The sequence below is a fragment of the Syngnathus acus genome, chromosome 24 (genome assembly GCF_901709675.1).
Source record: "Syngnathus acus chromosome 24, fSynAcu1.2, whole genome shotgun sequence".
In the NCBI taxonomy this organism is placed as follows: Eukaryota; Metazoa; Chordata; class Actinopteri; order Syngnathiformes; family Syngnathidae; genus Syngnathus; species Syngnathus acus.
In genome coordinates this window covers 4,758,255-4,777,258 of record NC_051108.1, presented here as the reverse complement: position 1 = coordinate 4,777,258, position 19,004 = coordinate 4,758,255, and the positions used below count along the sequence as shown (strand labels likewise).

General features: G+C 44.3%; 1 protein-coding gene across 6 annotated transcripts in view; it reads right to left on the bottom strand.

Moving 5' to 3' along the window:
• LOC119117714 overlaps nt 1-16,255 on the bottom strand; it is a 66,436-nt gene extending 50,181 nt beyond the window's left edge. For 3 of the 6 annotated variants that reach the window (XM_037244170.1, XM_037244169.1, XM_037244175.1), the window contains exons 1-52: nt 16,238-16,255; nt 15,461-15,564; nt 15,111-15,217; nt 14,644-14,706; nt 14,400-14,558; nt 14,130-14,288; nt 13,575-13,601; nt 13,290-13,433; nt 13,003-13,170; nt 12,634-12,663; nt 12,416-12,559; nt 12,105-12,272; nt 11,735-11,764; nt 11,517-11,660; nt 11,206-11,373; nt 10,837-10,866; nt 10,619-10,762; nt 10,308-10,475; nt 9,938-9,967; nt 9,720-9,863; nt 9,405-9,572; nt 9,036-9,065; nt 8,817-8,960; nt 8,498-8,665; nt 8,129-8,158; nt 7,911-8,054; nt 7,600-7,767; nt 7,231-7,260; nt 7,013-7,156; nt 6,698-6,865; nt 6,329-6,358; nt 6,111-6,254; nt 5,800-5,967; nt 5,430-5,459; nt 5,212-5,355; nt 4,901-5,068; nt 4,532-4,561; nt 4,314-4,457; nt 3,999-4,166; nt 3,630-3,659; nt 3,412-3,555; nt 3,097-3,264; nt 2,728-2,757; nt 2,510-2,653; nt 2,191-2,358; nt 1,822-1,851; nt 1,604-1,747; nt 1,296-1,463; nt 927-956; nt 709-852; nt 398-565; nt 28-57 (exon numbers count right to left, since the gene is read on the bottom strand). In XM_037244170.1, coding sequence (XP_037100065.1) covers nt 28-57; nt 398-565; nt 709-852; nt 927-956; nt 1,296-1,463; nt 1,604-1,747; nt 1,822-1,851; nt 2,191-2,358; nt 2,510-2,653; nt 2,728-2,757; nt 3,097-3,264; nt 3,412-3,555; nt 3,630-3,659; nt 3,999-4,166; nt 4,314-4,457; nt 4,532-4,561; nt 4,901-5,068; nt 5,212-5,355; nt 5,430-5,459; nt 5,800-5,967; nt 6,111-6,254; nt 6,329-6,358; nt 6,698-6,865; nt 7,013-7,156; nt 7,231-7,260; nt 7,600-7,767; nt 7,911-8,054; nt 8,129-8,158; nt 8,498-8,665; nt 8,817-8,960; nt 9,036-9,065; nt 9,405-9,572; nt 9,720-9,863; nt 9,938-9,967; nt 10,308-10,475; nt 10,619-10,762; nt 10,837-10,866; nt 11,206-11,373; nt 11,517-11,660; nt 11,735-11,764; nt 12,105-12,272; nt 12,416-12,559; nt 12,634-12,663; nt 13,003-13,170; nt 13,290-13,433; nt 13,575-13,601; nt 14,130-14,288; nt 14,400-14,558; nt 14,644-14,706; nt 15,111-15,213 — 5,641 coding nt within the window. In that variant the 5' untranslated portion in view covers nt 15,214-15,217; nt 15,461-15,564; nt 16,238-16,255. The remainder of the gene's footprint in view (nt 1-27; nt 58-397; nt 566-708; nt 853-926; nt 957-1,295; nt 1,464-1,603; nt 1,748-1,821; nt 1,852-2,190; nt 2,359-2,509; nt 2,654-2,727; nt 2,758-3,096; nt 3,265-3,411; nt 3,556-3,629; nt 3,660-3,998; nt 4,167-4,313; nt 4,458-4,531; nt 4,562-4,900; nt 5,069-5,211; nt 5,356-5,429; nt 5,460-5,799; nt 5,968-6,110; nt 6,255-6,328; nt 6,359-6,697; nt 6,866-7,012; nt 7,157-7,230; nt 7,261-7,599; nt 7,768-7,910; nt 8,055-8,128; nt 8,159-8,497; nt 8,666-8,816; nt 8,961-9,035; nt 9,066-9,404; nt 9,573-9,719; nt 9,864-9,937; nt 9,968-10,307; nt 10,476-10,618; nt 10,763-10,836; nt 10,867-11,205; nt 11,374-11,516; nt 11,661-11,734; nt 11,765-12,104; nt 12,273-12,415; nt 12,560-12,633; nt 12,664-13,002; nt 13,171-13,289; nt 13,434-13,574; nt 13,602-14,129; nt 14,289-14,399; nt 14,559-14,643; nt 14,707-15,110; nt 15,218-15,460; nt 15,565-16,237) is intronic. The other 3 variants (XR_005096583.1, XM_037244172.1, XM_037244171.1) reach the window with 2 other exon arrangements.
• Nucleotides 16,256-19,004: the final 2,749 nt, after the last annotated feature.

Below are 19,004 nucleotides of genomic sequence, written 5' to 3'. Positions count from 1 at the left end.
TATGACCTACACAGCCTTATACAATACCTTCTATGGATGGTGGACATGGGGCGATACCTGTGGAGAAGAAAAAAAAAACATGATTCTAGATAGGGGCAAAAGATTGATTGTCCTTGTCAAATTGTATCCATCCATACACGTAACGTAGTATTTTCCAACGTCTTCACAGAAGTCGCAGAGCCTATGATTCCTAGATTATGCTGGAGGGACTAGGTCTCACAGCTGGCCTACAAACACCTCAGCGGACGTGGTCTGAGATGGGGAAGTATCCCGTTTTGGACTGGAGGTTCCCAAACCTAACCCTGAACCTAACCAGAACGATCTTTCGAAAATGTATGGATGGACACCGACTGACTCCATTTGACTCCGTGGTTGTTTCAACACTTTTTGGACTTACTTGAGATTGGTTTACAGGACTCTCCAAGTGGAGGCACTCCATATCTGCAGTCACAGGGTAATGTACTGGCATTGCTGCATCCACCATACGTCAAACAGGTGTCACACGACCAACCAAAGGACTCTTCGCACTGGCACTCAGGTCCTCCAGTAGCGTTTAGAGGGCAGGCTAAAAATGATATTGCGCCAAAGAATTCTTTCGTTACCTACCCATTTCATAACATGTGATTTGAGCAGCTCGCAACATTTGTCCAGGAGGGAGACCGACCGACCGACCGACCGACCAATCAACAGAAAAATATCCATCCTCACCTGTGGTCAAATTCCAACTTTGGAGTGCTAACTCTTCTGCTATCGCTAATGGGAAGGATATATTCTCTAGAGCATCCCTCAGTTGATTCCAGATCTCTGATGGCTCAGCGTTGGTTGGAGTGTCAACAATAAGAACAATGTCCACTAAAGTAGAGGGACGACACTTTTTACATGTTCCCTCCCGCAACAGTTATGACCTACACAGCCTTATACAATACCTTCTATGGATGGTGGACATGGGGCGATACCTGTGGAGAAGAAAAAAAAACATGATTCTAGATAGGGGCAAAAGATTGATTGTCCTTGTCAAATTGTATCCATCCATACACGTAACGTAGTATTTTCCAACGTCTTCACAGAAGTCGCAGAGCCTATGATTCCTAGATTATGCTGGAGGGACTAGGTCTCACAGCTGGCCTACAAACACCTCAGCGGACGTGGTCTGAGATGGGGAAGTATCCCGTTTTGGACTGGAGGTTCCCAAACCTAACCCTGAACCTAACCAGAACGATCTTTCGAAAATGTATGGATGGACACCGACTGACTCCATTTGACTCCGTGGTTGTTTCAACACTTTTTGGACTTACTTGAGATTGGTTTACAGGACTCTCCAAGTGGAGGCACTCCATATCTGCAGTCACAGGGTAATGTACTGGCATTGCTGCATCCACCATACGTCAAACAGGTGTCACACGACCAACCAAAGGACTCTTCGCACTGGCACTCAGGTCCTCCAGTAGCGTTTAGAGGGCAGGCTAAAAATGATATTGCGCCAAAGAATTCTTTCGTTACCTACCCATTTCATAACATGTGATTTGAGCAGCTCGCAACATTTGTCCAGGAGGGAGACCGACCGACCGACCGACCAAATCAACAGAAAAATATCCATCCTCACCTGTGGTCAAATTCCAACTTTGGAGTGCTAACTCTTCTGCTATCGCTAATGGGAAGGATATATTCTCTAGAGCATCCCTCAGTTGATTCCAGATCTCTGATGGCTCAGCGTTGGTTGGAGTGTCAACAATAAGAACAATGTCCACTAAAGTAGAGGGACGACACTTTTTACATGTTCCCTCCCGCAACAGTTATGACCTACACAGCCTTATACAATACCTTCTATGGATGGTGGACATGGGGCGATACCTGTGGAGAAGAAAAAAAAACATGATTCTAGATAGGGGCAAAAGATTGATTGTCCTTGTCAAATTGTATCCATCCATACACGTAACGTAGTATTTTCCAACGTCTTCACAGAAGTCGCAGAGCCTATGATTCCTAGATTATGCTGGAGGGACTAGGTCTCACAGCTGGCCTACAAACACCTCAGCGGACGTGGTCTGAGATGGGGAAGTATCCCGTTTTGGACTGGAGGTTCCCAAACCTAACCCTGAACCTAACCAGAACGATCTTTCGAAAATGTATGGATGGACACCGACTGACTCCATTTGACTCCGTGGTTGTTTCAACACTTTTTGGACTTACTTGAGATTGGTTTACAGGACTCTCCAAGTGGAGGCACTCCATATCTGCAGTCACAGGGTAATGTACTGGCATTGCTGCATCCACCATACGTCAAACAGGTGTCACACGACCAACCAAAGGACTCTTCGCACTGGCACTCAGGTCCTCCAGTAGCGTTTAGAGGGCAGGCTAAAAATGATATTGCGCCAAAGAATTCTTTCGTTACCTACCCATTTCATAACATGTGATTTGAGCAGCTCGCAACATTTGTCCAGGAGGGAGACCGACCGACCGACCGACCGACCGACCGACCAATCAACAGAAAAATATCCATCCTCACCTGTGGTCAAATTCCAACTTTGGAGTGCTAACTCTTCTGCTATCGCTAATGGGAAGGATATATTCTCTAGAGCATCCCTCAGTTGATTCCAGATCTCTGATGGCTCAGCGTTGGTTGGAGTGTCAACAATAAGAACAATGTCCACTAAAGTAGAGGGACGACACTTTTTACATGTTCCCTCCCGCAACAGTTATGACCTACACAGCCTTATACAATACCTTCTATGGATGGTGGACATGGGGCGATACCTGTGGAGAAGAAAAAAAAACATGATTCTAGATAGGGGCAAAAGATTGATTGTCCTTGTCAAATTGTATCCATCCATACACGTAACGTAGTATTTTCCAACGTCTTCACAGAAGTCGCAGAGCCTATGATTCCTAGATTATGCTGGAGGGACTAGGTCTCACAGCTGGCCTACAAACACCTCAGCGGACGTGGTCTGAGATGGGGAAGTATCCCGTTTTGGACTGGAGGTTCCCAAACCTAACCCTGAACCTAACCAGAACGATCTTTCGAAAATGTATGGATGGACACCGACTGACTCCATTTGACTCCGTGGTTGTTTCAACACTTTTTGGACTTACTTGAGATTGGTTTACAGGACTCTCCAAGTGGAGGCACTCCATATCTGCAGTCACAGGGTAATGTACTGGCATTGCTGCATCCACCATACGTCAAACAGGTGTCACACGACCAACCAAAGGACTCTTCGCACTGGCACTCAGGTCCTCCAGTAGCGTTTAGAGGGCAGGCTAAAAATGATATTGCGCCAAAGAATTCTTTCGTTACCTACCCATTTCATAACATGTGATTTGAGCAGCTCGCAACATTTGTCCAGGAGGGAGACCGACCGACCGACCGACCGACCGACCAATCAACAGAAAAATATCCATCCTCACCTGTGGTCAAATTCCAACTTTGGAGTGCTAACTCTTCTGCTATCGCTAATGGGAAGGATATATTCTCTAGAGCATCCCTCAGTTGATTCCAGATCTCTGATGGCTCAGCGTTGGTTGGAGTGTCAACAATAAGAACAATGTCCACTAAAGTAGAGGGACGACACTTTTTACATGTTCCCTCCCGCAACAGTTATGACCTACACAGCCTTATACAATACCTTCTATGGATGGTGGACATGGGGCGATACCTGTGGAGAAGAAAAAAAAACATGATTCTAGATAGGGGCAAAAGATTGATTGTCCTTGTCAAATTGTATCCATCCATACACGTAACGTAGTATTTTCCAACGTCTTCACAGAAGTCGCAGAGCCTATGATTCCTAGATTATGCTGGAGGGACTAGGTCTCACAGCTGGCCTACAAACACCTCAGCGGACGTGGTCTGAGATGGGGAAGTATCCCGTTTTGGACTGGAGGTTCCCAAACCTAACCCTGAACCTAACCAGAACGATCTTTCGAAAATGTATGGATGGACACCGACTGACTCCATTTGACTCCGTGGTTGTTTCAACACTTTTTGGACTTACTTGAGATTGGTTTACAGGACTCTCCAAGTGGAGGCACTCCATATCTGCAGTCACAGGGTAATGTACTGGCATTGCTGCATCCACCATACGTCAAACAGGTGTCACACGACCAACCAAAGGACTCTTCGCACTGGCACTCAGGTCCTCCAGTAGCGTTTAGAGGGCAGGCTAAAAATGATATTGCGCCAAAGAATTCTTTCGTTACCTACCCATTTCATAACATGTGATTTGAGCAGCTCGCAACATTTGTCCAGGAGGGAGACCGACCGACCGACCGACCGACCGACCAATCAACAGAAAAATATCCATCCTCACCTGTGGTCAAATTCCAACTTTGGAGTGCTAACTCTTCTGCTATCGCTAATGGGAAGGATATATTCTCTAGAGCATCCCTCAGTTGATTCCAGATCTCTGATGGCTCAGCGTTGGTTGGAGTGTCAACAATAAGAACAATGTCCACTAAAGTAGAGGGACGACACTTTTTACATGTTCCCTCCCGCAACAGTTATGACCTACACAGCCTTATACAATACCTTCTATGGATGGTGGACATGGGGCGATACCTGTGGAGAAGAAAAAAAAACATGATTCTAGATAGGGGCAAAAGATTGATTGTCCTTGTCAAATTGTATCCATCCATACACGTAACGTAGTATTTTCCAACGTCTTCACAGAAGTCGCAGAGCCTATGATTCCTAGATTATGCTGGAGGGACTAGGTCTCACAGCTGGCCTACAAACACCTCAGCGGACGTGGTCTGAGATGGGGAAGTATCCCGTTTTGGACTGGAGGTTCCCAAACCTAACCCTGAACCTAACCAGAACGATCTTTCGAAAATGTATGGATGGACACCGACTGACTCCATTTGACTCCGTGGTTGTTTCAACACTTTTTGGACTTACTTGAGATTGGTTTACAGGACTCTCCAAGTGGAGGCACTCCATATCTGCAGTCACAGGGTAATGTACTGGCATTGCTGCATCCACCATACGTCAAACAGGTGTCACACGACCAACCAAAGGACTCTTCGCACTGGCACTCAGGTCCTCCAGTAGCGTTTAGAGGGCAGGCTAAAAATGATATTGCGCCAAAGAATTCTTTCGTTACCTACCCATTTCATAACATGTGATTTGAGCAGCTCGCAACATTTGTCCAGGAGGGAGACCGACCGACCGACCGACCGACCAATCAACAGAAAAATATCCATCCTCACCTGTGGTCAAATTCCAACTTTGGAGTGCTAACTCTTCTGCTATCGCTAATGGGAAGGATATATTCTCTAGAGCATCCCTCAGTTGATTCCAGATCTCTGATGGCTCAGCGTTGGTTGGAGTGTCAACAATAAGAACAATGTCCACTAAAGTAGAGGGACGACACTTTTTACATGTTCCCTCCCGCAACAGTTATGACCTACACAGCCTTATACAATACCTTCTATGGATGGTGGACATGGGGCGATACCTGTGGAGAAGAAAAAAAAAACATGATTCTAGATAGGGGCAAAAGATTGATTGTCCTTGTCAAATTGTATCCATCCATACACGTAACGTAGTATTTTCCAACGTCTTCACAGAAGTCGCAGAGCCTATGATTCCTAGATTATGCTGGAGGGACTAGGTCTCACAGCTGGCCTACAAACACCTCAGCGGACGTGGTCTGAGATGGGGAAGTATCCCGTTTTGGACTGGAGGTTCCCAAACCTAACCCTGAACCTAACCAGAACGATCTTTCGAAAATGTATGGATGGACACCGACTGACTCCATTTGACTCCGTGGTTGTTTCAACACTTTTTGGACTTACTTGAGATTGGTTTACAGGACTCTCCAAGTGGAGGCACTCCATATCTGCAGTCACAGGGTAATGTACTGGCATTGCTGCATCCACCATACGTCAAACAGGTGTCACACGACCAACCAAAGGACTCTTCGCACTGGCACTCAGGTCCTCCAGTAGCGTTTAGAGGGCAGGCTAAAAATGATATTGCGCCAAAGAATTCTTTCGTTACCTACCCATTTCATAACATGTGATTTGAGCAGCTCGCAACATTTGTCCAGGAGGGAGACCGACCGACCGACCGACCGACCAATCAACAGAAAAATATCCATCCTCACCTGTGGTCAAATTCCAACTTTGGAGTGCTAACTCTTCTGCTATCGCTAATGGGAAGGATATATTCTCTAGAGCATCCCTCAGTTGATTCCAGATCTCTGATGGCTCAGCGTTGGTTGGAGTGTCAACAATAAGAACAATGTCCACTAAAGTAGAGGGACGACACTTTTTACATGTTCCCTCCCGCAACAGTTATGACCTACACAGCCTTATACAATACCTTCTATGGATGGTGGACATGGGGCGATACCTGTGGAGAAGAAAAAAAAACATGATTCTAGATAGGGGCAAAAGATTGATTGTCCTTGTCAAATTGTATCCATCCATACACGTAACGTAGTATTTTCCAACGTCTTCACAGAAGTCGCAGAGCCTATGATTCCTAGATTATGCTGGAGGGACTAGGTCTCACAGCTGGCCTACAAACACCTCAGCGGACGTGGTCTGAGATGGGGAAGTATCCCGTTTTGGACTGGAGGTTCCCAAACCTAACCCTGAACCTAACCAGAACGATCTTTAGAAAATGTATGGATGGACACCGACTGACTCCATTTGACTCCGTGGTTGTTTCAACACTTTTTGGACTTACTTGAGATTGGTTTACAGGACTCTCCAAGTGGAGGCACTCCATATCTGCAGTCACAGGGTAATGTACTGGCATTGCTGCATCCACCATACGTCAAACAGGTGTCACACGACCAACCAAAGGACTCTTCGCACTGGCACTCAGGTCCTCCAGTAGCGTTTAGAGGGCAGGCTAAAAATGATATTGCGCCAAAGAATTCTTTCGTTACCTACCCATTTCATAACATGTGATTTGAGCAGCTCGCAACATTTGTCCAGGAGGGAGACCGACCGACCGACCGACCGACCGACCAATCAACAGAAAAATATCCATCCTCACCTGTGGTCAAATTCCAACTTTGGAGTGCTAACTCTTCTGCTATCGCTAATGGGAAGGATATATTCTCTAGAGCATCCCTCAGTTGATTCCAGATCTCTGATGGCTCAGCGTTGGTTGGAGTGTCAACAATAAGAACAATGTCCACTAAAGTAGAGGGACGACACTTTTTACATGTTCCCTCCCGCAACAGTTATGACCTACACAGCCTTATACAATACCTTCTATGGATGGTGGACATGGGGCGATACCTGTGGAGAAGAAAAAAAAACATGATTCTAGATAGGGGCAAAAGATTGATTGTCCTTGTCAAATTGTATCCATCCATACACGTAACGTAGTATTTTCCAACGTCTTCACAGAAGTCGCAGAGCCTATGATTCCTAGATTATGCTGGAGGGACTAGGTCTCACAGCTGGCCTACAAACACCTCAGCGGACGTGGTCTGAGATGGGGAAGTATCCCGTTTTGGACTGGAGGTTCCCAAACCTAACCCTGAACCTAACCAGAACGATCTTTAGAAAATGTATGGATGGACACCGACTGACTCCATTTGACTCCGTGGTTGTTTCAACACCTTTTGGACTTACTTGAGATTGGTTTACAGGACTCTCCAAGTGGAGGCACTCCATATCTGCAGTCACAGGGTAATGTACTGGCATTGCTGCATCCACCATACGTCAAACAGGTGTCACACGACCAACCAAAGGACTCTTCGCACTGGCACTCAGGTCCTCCAGTAGCGTTTAGAGGGCAGGCTAAAAATGATATTGCGCCAAAGAATTCTTTCGTTACCTACCCATTTCATAACATGTGATTTGAGCAGCTCGCAACATTTGTCCAGGAGGGAGACCGACCGACCGACCGACCGACCAATCAACAGAAAAATATCCATCCTCACCTGTGGTCAAATTCCAACTTTGGAGTGCTAACTCTTCTGCTATCGCTAATGGGAAGGATATATTCTCTAGAGCATCCCTCAGTTGATTCCAGATCTCTGATGGCTCAGCGTTGGTTGGAGTGTCAACAATAAGAACAATGTCCACTAAAGTAGAGGGACGACACTTTTTACATGTTCCCTCCCGCAACAGTTATGACCTACACAGCCTTATACAATACCTTCTATGGATGGTGGACATGGGGCGATACCTGTGGAGAAGAAAAAAAAACATGATTCTAGATAGGGGCAAAAGATTGATTGTCCTTGTCAAATTGTATCCATCCATACACGTAACGTAGTATTTTCCAACGTCTTCACAGAAGTCGCAGAGCCTATGATTCCTAGATTATGCTGGAGGGACTAGGTCTCACAGCTGGCCTACAAACACCTCAGCGGACGTGGTCTGAGATGGGGAAGTATCCCGTTTTGGACTGGAGGTTCCCAAACCTAACCCTGAACCTAACCAGAACGATCTTTCGAAAATGTATGGATGGACACCGACTGACTCCATTTGACTCCGTGGTTGTTTCAACACTTTTTGGACTTACTTGAGATTGGTTTACAGGACTCTCCAAGTGGAGGCACTCCATATCTGCAGTCACAGGGTAATGTACTGGCATTGCTGCATCCACCATACGTCAAACAGGTGTCACACGACCAACCAAAGGACTCTTCGCACTGGCACTCAGGTCCTCCAGTAGCGTTTAGAGGGCAGGCTAAAAATGATATTGCGCCAAAGAATTCTTTCGTTACCTACCCATTTCATAACATGTGATTTGAGCAGCTCGCAACATTTGTCCAGGAGGGAGACCGACCGACCGACCGACCGACCGACCGACCAATCAACAGAAAAATATCCATCCTCACCTGTGGTCAAATTCCAACTTTGGAGTGCTAACTCTTCTGCTATCGCTAATGGGAAGGATATATTCTCTAGAGCATCCCTCAGTTGATTCCAGATCTCTGATGGCTCAGCGTTGGTTGGAGTGTCAACAATAAGAACAATGTCCACTAAAGTAGAGGGAACGACACTTTTTACATGTTCCCTCCCGCAACAGTTATGACCTACACAGCCTTATACAATACCTTCTATGGATGGTGGACATGGGGCGATACCTGTGGAGAAGAAAAAAAAACATGATTCTAGATAGGGGCAAAAGATTGATTGTCCTTGTCAAATTGTATCCATCCATACACGTAACGTAGTATTTTCCAACGTCTTCACAGAAGTCGCAGAGCCTATGATTCCTAGATTATGCTGGAGGGACTAGGTCTCACAGCTGGCCTACAAACACCTCAGCGGACGTGGTCTGAGATGGGGAAGTATCCCGTTTTGGACTGGAGGTTCCCAAACCTAACCCTGAACCTAACCAGAACGATCTTTAGAAAATGTATGGATGGACACCGACTGACTCCATTTGACTCCGTGGTTGTTTCAACACCTTTTGGACTTACTTGAGATTGGTTTACAGGACTCTCCAAGTGGAGGCACTCCATATCTGCAGTCACAGGGTAATGTACTGGCATTGCTGCATCCACCATACGTCAAACAGGTGTCACACGACCAACCAAAGGACTCTTCGCACTGGCACTCAGGTCCTCCAGTAGCGTTTAGAGGGCAGGCTAAAAATGATATTGCGCCAAAGAATTCTTTCGTTACCTACCCATTTCATAACATGTGATTTGAGCAGCTCGCAACATTTGTCCAGGAGGGAGACCGACCGACCGACCGACCGACCGACCAATCAACAGAAAAATATCCATCCTCACCTGTGGTCAAATTCCAACTTTGGAGTGCTAACTCTTCTGCTATCGCTAATGGGAAGGATATATTCTCTAGAGCATCCCTCAGTTGATTCCAGATCTCTGATGGCTCAGCGTTGGTTGGAGTGTCAACAATAAGAACAATGTCCACTAAAGTAGAGGGACGACACTTTTTACATGTTCCCTCCCGCAACAGTTATGACCTACACAGCCTTATACAATACCTTCTATGGATGGTGGACATGGGGCGATACCTGTGGAGAAGAAAAAAAAACATGATTCTAGATAGGGGCAAAAGATTGATTGTCCTTGTCAAATTGTATCCATCCATACACGTAACGTAGTATTTTCCAACGTCTTCACAGAAGTCGCAGAGCCTATGATTCCTAGATTATGCTGGAGGGACTAGGTCTCACAGCTGGCCTACAAACACCTCAGCGGACGTGGTCTGAGATGGGGAAGTATCCCGTTTTGGACTGGAGGTTCCCAAACCTAACCCTGAACCTAACCAGAACGATCTTTCGAAAATGTATGGATGGACACCGACTGACTCCATTTGACTCCGGGGGTTGTTTCAACACTTTTTGGACTTACTTGAGATTGGTTTACAGGACTCTCCAAGTGGAGGCACTCCATATCTGCAGTCACAGGGTAATGTACTGGCATTGCTGCATCCACCATACGTCAAACAGGTGTCACACGACCAACCAAAGGACTCTTCGCACTGGCACTCAGGTCCTCCAGTAGCGTTTAGAGGGCAGGCTAAAAATGATATTGCGCCAAAGAATTCTTTCGTTACCTACCCATTTCATAACATGTGATTTGAGCAGCTCGCAACATTTGTCCAGGAGGGAGACCGACCGACCGACCGACCGACCAATCAACAGAAAAATATCCATCCTCACCTGTGGTCAAATTCCAACTTTGGAGTGCTAACTCTTCTGCTATCGCTAATGGGAAGGATATATTCTCTAGAGCATCCCTCAGTTGATTCCAGATCTCTGATGGCTCAGCGTTGGTTGGAGTGTCAACAATAAGAACAATGTCCACTAAAGTAGAGGGACGACACTTTTTACATGTTCCCTCCCGCAACAGTTATGACCTACACAGCCTTATACAATACCTTCTATGGATGGTGGACATGGGGCGATACCTGTGGAGAAGAAAAAAAAACATGATTCTAGATAGGGGCAAAAGATTGATTGTCCTTGTCAAATTGTATCCATCCATACACGTAACGTAGTATTTTCCAACGTCTTCACAGAAGTCGCAGAGCCTATGATTCCTAGATTATGCTGGAGGGACTAGGTCTCACAGCTGGCCTACAAACACCTCAGCGGACGTGGTCTGAGATGGGGAAGTATCCCGTTTTGGACTGGAGGTTCCCAAACCTAACCCTGAACCTAACCAGAACGATCTTTCGAAAATGTATGGATGGACACCGACTGACTCCATTTGACTCCGTGGTTGTTTCAACACTTTTTGGACTTACTTGAGATTGGTTTACAGGACTCTCCAAGTGGAGGCACTCCATATCTGCAGTCACAGGGTAATGTACTGGCATTGCTGCATCCACCATACGTCAAACAGGTGTCACACGACCAACCAAAGGACTCTTCGCACTGGCACTCAGGTCCTCCAGTAGCGTTTAGAGGGCAGGCTAAAAATGATATTGCGCCAAAGAATTCTTTCGTTACCTACCCATTTCATAACATGTGATTTGAGCAGCTCGCAACATTTGTCCAGGAGGGAGACCGACCGACCGACCGACCGACCAATCAACAGAAAAATATCCATCCTCACCTGTGGTCAAATTCCAACTTTGGAGTGCTAACTCTTCTGCTATCGCTAATGGGAAGGATATATTCTCTAGAGCATCCCTCAGTTGATTCCAGATCTCTGATGGCTCAGCGTTGGTTGGAGTGTCAACAATAAGAACAATGTCCACTAAAGTAGAGGGACGACACTTTTTACATGTTCCCTCCCGCAACAGTTATGACCTACACAGCCTTATACAATACCTTCTATGGATGGTGGACATGGGGCGATACCTGTGGAGAAGAAAAAAAAAACATGATTCTAGATAGGGGCAAAAGATTGATTGTCCTTGTCAAATTGTATCCATCCATACACGTAACGTAGTATTTTCCAACGTCTTCACAGAAGTCGCAGAGCCTATGATTCCTAGATTATGCTGGAGGGACTAGGTCTCACAGCTGGCCTACAAACACCTCAGCGGACGTGGTCTGAGATGGGGAAGTATCCCGTTTTGGACTGGAGGTTCCCAAACCTAACCCTGAACCTAACCAGAACGATCTTTCGAAAATGTATGGATGGACACCGACTGACTCCATTTGACTCCGTGGTTGTTTCAACACTTTTTGGACTTACTTGAGATTGGTTTACAGGACTCTCCAAGTGGAGGCACTCCATATCTGCAGTCACAGGGTAATGTACTGGCATTGCTGCATCCACCATACGTCAAACAGGTGTCACACGACCAACCAAAGGACTCTTCGCACTGGCACTCAGGTCCTCCAGTAGCGTTTAGAGGGCAGGCTAAAAATGATATTGCGCCAAAGAATTCTTTCGTTACCTACCCATTTCATAACATGTGATTTGAGCAGCTCGCAACATTTGTCCAGGAGGGAGACCGACCGACCGACCGACCAACCAATCAACAGAAAAATATCCATCCTCACCTGTGGTCAAATTCCAACTTTGGAGTGCTAACTCTTCTGCTATCGCTAATGGGAAGGATATATTCTCTAGAGCATCCCTCAGTTGATTCCAGATCTCTGATGGCTCAGCGTTGGTTGGAGTGTCAACAATAAGAACAATGTCCACTAAAGTAGAGGGACGACACTTTTTACATGTTCCCTCCCGCAACAGTTATGACCTACACAGCCTTATACAATACCTTCTATGGATGGTGGACATGGGGCGATACCTGTGGAGAAGAAAAAAAAACATGATTCTAGATAGGGGCAAAAGATTGATTGTCCTTGTCAAATTGTATCCATCCATACACGTAACGTAGTATTTTCCAACGTCTTCACAGAAGTCGCAGAGCCTATGATTCCTAGATTATGCTGGAGGGACTAGGTCTCACAGCTGGCCTACAAACACCTCAGCGGACGTGGTCTGAGATGGGGAAGTATCCCGTTTTGGACTGGAGGTTCCCAAACCTAACCCTGAACCTAACCAGAACGATCTTTCGAAAATGTATGGATGGACACCGACTGACTCCATTTGACTCCGTGGTTGTTTCAACACTTTTTGGACTTACTTGAGATTGGTTTACAGGACTCTCCAAGTGGAGGCACTCCATATCTGCAGTCACAGGGTAATGTACTGGCATTGCTGCATCCACCATACGTCAAACAGGTGTCACACGACCAACCAAAGGACTCTTCGCACTGGCACTCAGGTCCTCCAGTAGCGTTTAGAGGGCAGGCTAAAAATGATATTGCGCCAAAGAATTCTTTCGTTACCTACCCATTTCATAACATGTGATTTGAGCAGCTCGCAACATTTGTCCAGGAGACCAATCAACAGAAAAATATCCATCCTCACCTGTGGTCAAATTCCAACTTTGGAGTGCTATTTCATCTGTTATATTTAATGGTAAGGATAAATTATCCACAGCGTCTCTTAGTAGATTAATTAACTCTGATGACTCGGTAATAGTTGGAGTGTCCACTGTGATTACAATGTTCACTGATGTGACAGAAGAGCACAGAAGACGTGAAAAATCGTTAGCTACTGTATCGTGAAGAATCTTTTTCACTACCCTTTTATTTTAAGGTCTGACAATTAAGGTATCTTGCACTATTTAAAGAAGTAATATAAAATTAATACCTTCTATTGGGTGCTGTAAGATGATACCTGTGGAACACAATTACCAGAGGAATAATATGTAAGTTTGTAAAAATTCGCAAAAGCTAAGAATCAATGTTCAGCATGTTGGTTAATGTGTCTGAGGGAGGAAGAGGTTCTTTCACAAAATGTTTGAAGCGGTCTAAAAATTATGCAAAATGTAATCAGTTGCATCACACAATTTCGGCGGGTTTGGCGACAAAAAGGCCCAGTCATGTTTCGATGTGTTTTTACTGCCTCAAAAGAATTGAAGATTACATAAATGAAGTACCTGGAAGATAATTTTTGTTTATTCATTAAATGTATTTAGTCTCATTCTAATCCATGTTTCTTCTATTCCCGCCCTTAACCAATTCAAAGAGCATTGATGTTGCAGCGTCTAGTTCTCCTGTGTGTATGTTATTGACAGATTAAAAATGTTTAAAAAAATGCTAGACAAAATGGTACTTTGCCAGTTTGGACCTCCGAGGGTATCAATTGTGAACTCTGTCAGACCCCATCGGTGTAGTGAAACATTTCAATACGAACTGCACTTACTTGGTTCACAGACATGTCCAATTGGAATTCCATTAATGCAGTTGCAGTTTTCTGTGCTCGCATTGCCACATGCACCATAAGTGTCACAAATCTCCTCTGACCATAACAACTCATCTTCACAATGACACTGCTGTCCTCCAGTAGAATTTGGTATGCAGGCTGGAAAAAAATGGACGTGATGGTGTCAGCAATAACTAAGAAATGAACTAAAACATGAACTAAAAAAATGTGTTAAATTAGTAACTTATGAGTAGTAACCAATCGTCACACCTGTGGTCAGATTTATGCTTGTCAGCATGAAATCATCTGTGATGTCGAATGGCAAAATGACATCTCCCACAGCATTCCTCAGTAGATTAGTGAACTCTGTTGGCTCTGGGTCATTTGGAATGTCCAGTAAAATGACCACAGTTACTGTGGGAAATCTTTCTGTGGGCCAACATCAAAATAAAACAATAGATTTGGCTTCAGCACTGCTCTATTACAACACCAACTCCATTAAAACATGCCTCACCCTTTCTTTTCTCTCTGACATGTTTATGAGATAGTTGTCTGTCGGTCACATCCTGGAAAATATAAAACACTGCTTGATTCACATAAAGTACCAATTTGTAGTCATAATGTGGTTGACATGACAGAAAACAATAGGAAACAATGCCTCTGAATATTCTTAGGCATCAGGTAATTTATTTTGTAATATAAACCACCTAGTTGCAATTGATCTCATTACCTGAGACCTGGAACCAGTCAACCACAAGGCTTTCCAAGAGCTGTTCATAAACATTTATCCGAAAAACACCGTTGATATTTTATTTCCAAAACTATACTGCAATTCCCTTTCCAAGGAAAGCATGACTACTGCTCTCCTATATACCACACAAGTTGAAAAGTAAACTGAGGGCTTCTCAATCACTTGGAAGTCCATCGTCCATTTGTCATTGAATAATAATTAGCAATTTGTTGCAATGCTGTAAATTCTTACTTGCAAAACCAAATCTGTGAGTGGAGTGTAGCTCTCATTCTCCCAAAAGACGTGTGCAGACAAAAGAAGAATGATGAATCTCAATGTCTTTAGTAGTGTCATCTCCCTGCAGAGAGAAATTTGGATCATAATCGCATAAAAATTCAGTCTTTTGCGAATTCACACAAACCAACCAATTTTCTGACATTTCAGAAAATCAGGCAAGGGCTACTGTTTGTTGCTCATCCTAGTTCCTCTATACACGTAGCGAATCAGGGCTCAGAATCTGCCCAGACTTAAAAGTGGATCAGGTAAACGGCTCAATCTGAGGTTTTCCAACTAGAGAATTATTGGATTTACGAGCACTGACCTGGGGTATGAGCCCTGTATGGTGGCAGTCCTGGACTTGTCCTGCCTCAAACACTCAACTCAGTTCATCTGCACTTGTTCAAAGATGACTAAAACAAACCACAACTGCATACAAAGTGATGTAAACAAAATTAAAAGCCAGTCAAGTAAAAACAAAGACCGTTAAAACTATAACAAAATATCCAAAACACTAAACACATCATAAAACACTAAAACAATGCAGTCTCATAAGACGAGATGGACAGCGTGGACCCTTACCTAATGTCTCTAATATGGCACAGATTTGCATTAGTCACCCAGCATAATAATTCCAAGGTGTGATTATGAATGATGTAGCAGTTTTGCACATTTGGTATTATGGTTGTATCAGGTTTGCAGATTTGCATCCTGATCTGTTTGCTTGCGCAATCGAGTTGATCGGGTTTTTTTTTATGTGCAAACCTCAGTCACATTCACACTATGGACAATTTCGAGTCTGCAGTTTTGTTCATGCAATTTTTCAAAGAACTGCCGAAATGAATCAATAAAGAATTGGGAATGCTGTTGCACAGAGAGTTTTGAGAGGGGCCACCAGAAGAGAAGAGTGAGCAAGACACACATAAAAACAATAACAGTATAAAACGATATTAAGACTTCTTGAACATTACATAGGATTTGAATTCTACAGTATTGACATGTGGAACAACCTGTGAGGAAGACCCATAACAGATAGCAAAAAGGTTGGGACAAGGAAAGATAGGATAAAACAAGACAGAAATGGACACATTTATTGAGGTACCTGTGCAGGTTTCAACTTTTCTTTTCACTTGAACGCAGTGCTATGATTATAACATTTCAACAATTGTTATACACTGAGAAATAATCAAAGTCAATTCATTAGATTATGATTAGCCTGTTTTTTAAAAAAAAATCACCCAATCAAGAAAAAACTCTCAAACAAATGTAAAATATGTTGTTTTTTTACATAGATCTCAAGTACCATGTACAATTTACAACATAAGAAAGAGAGATGTGTTTATTTACCTTTTGTCTTCCATTCATTTGAAAAAAAACCCCACTTGTTTCACTGACTACTTGAAGAAACGTGTAGCTGAGGCAGCTATCCATCCACTTTGTTTCCTGGAACAAGAGTTCAAGATGCACACCAGTCTGACAGGTTCAGCTGCTTCACAAAGATCGAACAATACAAATCATTAAGCATTCACTGGAATTTTCCCAGTAGGTTCTTCATTTATTGATGTTAAGAACAATCACAGGCTACAAAATTATTAAGGTGACTCCCAGTCAGGGCCGGTTCTAGGAATGCACATAAGAGGGGGCAGTCAGAAATGTGAAGGGGTCATGTTTTTTTTTTTTTTTACACATTTTTAACACTGTTAGTGTTTTCTTCACGGCAGTTGTTAGCTGTGTGTCCAGATCTCAGCCTGGAGAAGTGGATAGCACTCTGTCAGGCCTCTACACTAAGACCTGTCCAGCTTGGGTGTCCCACCTGAAGATTAAAGCTTCTGCTGGTATTGCTCTTAGGGTCACTGAGGCACGCAAACCCCCTGACCACAATAAAGTGGCAATCTCTCAGGGGAGGGAACATATAATATGAATATTATATTAACTATTATTTGAGTTGTCGTTAATCATTAGTTATGTATATCACGGGTCATTACGACGAGTTTGGTGGAGTTTTTACTGCTTCTTCCAACTCCTACCGCACTGACTATAACTTGACACTCTCTGGCTGCATCTTGCCTCATTTGCATACTCACAGTGATTGGATGTTTACGGAGGGGCACGGAGTCCTGACAGCAGGCTGTGTGAGGGAGGACACACACTGCACCGACATGAGAGAAGAGAGGGGGCTGATTAACGTGTGTTTCTATCAGCGGATTTTTCACTTCTAAAAGTTTGATTCGAGGGGCCAGGACATCTGTTTGAGGGGGCGTTGCCCCCTCTTGCCCCTACGTAGAGCCGGCACTGCTCCCAGTTCCAACTTCCAACTGAGAATTTCTTCATTTGTTCTTTTTTTTTTCCATTTATGATTCATTTGACTCATTACAATCCCTTGAGGGAAACTCCAAACATATTTGCGGAGTATTTTAGGGTTGCACATCACATTGTGAAACAGATCACACACGTGCAGGCAGGTAAGGAGAGACGTTAGAAACAACGCTGCGCTTTTTGAGGCGAGTGAGTGTGAGGACCATGAGCTTTTGCTCTAGCGCAGGGGTGTCCAAACGTTTTGCAAGGAGGGCCAGAATTAGTAACGTGAAGGGGCCCGGGGGCCAATGTTTCTTTTCGGTTCTCTTCCGGGGGGGGGTGCTAATGGGACGTCAAACGCTGCGCTTTCGCTTCTCTTCCCGGGGGGCTAATGGGACGTCAAACGCTGCGTGTTCGCTTCTCTTCCGGGGGGGGGGGGGTTGCTAATGGGACGTCAAACGCTCCGCGTTCGCTTCTCTTCCCGGGGGTGGTGGGGGTGGGGGGGTGCTAATGGGACGTCAAACGCTGCGTGTTCGCTTCTCTTCCGGGGTGGGGGGGGGGGGTGATAATGGGACGTCAAACGCTGCGCGTTCGCTTCTCTTCCGGGAGGGGGGGTTGCCAATGGGACGTCAAATGCTGCGCGTTCGCTTCTCTTCCGGGGGGGGGTGCTAATGGGACGTCAAACGCTTTTTGTGTGGCGGGCTCCATCTAGTGTGGAAACTGAGAAGTGCAACAGAGTTGAGCTCAAGCTTCTTGTGCGGGCCATATTCAATTATGTTTTCAGAATTTGCTGCGGGCCAATAAAAAATGGACCGCGGGCCGCAGTTGGCCGTAGTTTGGACACCCCTGCTCTAGCGCATTCATTCTGTTGTTTAATTTTGTAGAAAAAAGAAAGCAGATCACAGATATATGACAATAAAAAAATATAGAATCACTCAATTCAGTTTTCGTAAATTTATTTTGAATTAATACCATTAGTGTTTATGCTAATTCAGACAGTATTGATGAGAATTAGTATTGCTACTGTGTACAAAAGTTTGGGATCACCCAGGCAATTCAATGAAAACTAATATAATTGCACAAGGGTTTTCTAATCTAGCCTTCTAACACAATTAGCACAACGGACCATTAGAACACTGGAAACATGGTTGCTGGAAATGGGCCTCTACAACTATGTGGATATTGCATTAAAACCAGACGTTTGCAGCTAGAATAGTAATTTCCAAGATTTACAACATCCTGGTTACTTTAATGTTATCCTCATTGAGAAAATAGCAATTTTAATTTAAAAATAAGGACATTTCTAAGTGACCCTAAACTTTCTAATGGTAGTCTACGTTTCACTGACTTTTAAGACTTAAATTTAAAGATATTGAGTTGTGTTTTTCTACGCTTGCTTAATTAGCGACTAAACAGTAAAAACTTCCCCAAGGGTTCTTCACTGCTAGATCTAACAAGTTTGTGATCAATTTAGCAACGTATGAGTCATTGTTTGGATCGTTAAAATGTTGTGTTCATATTTTGCTCAATTAGTTCTGTTAAACAAAGGACAATGAGGCCCCTGGTTGAAAAGG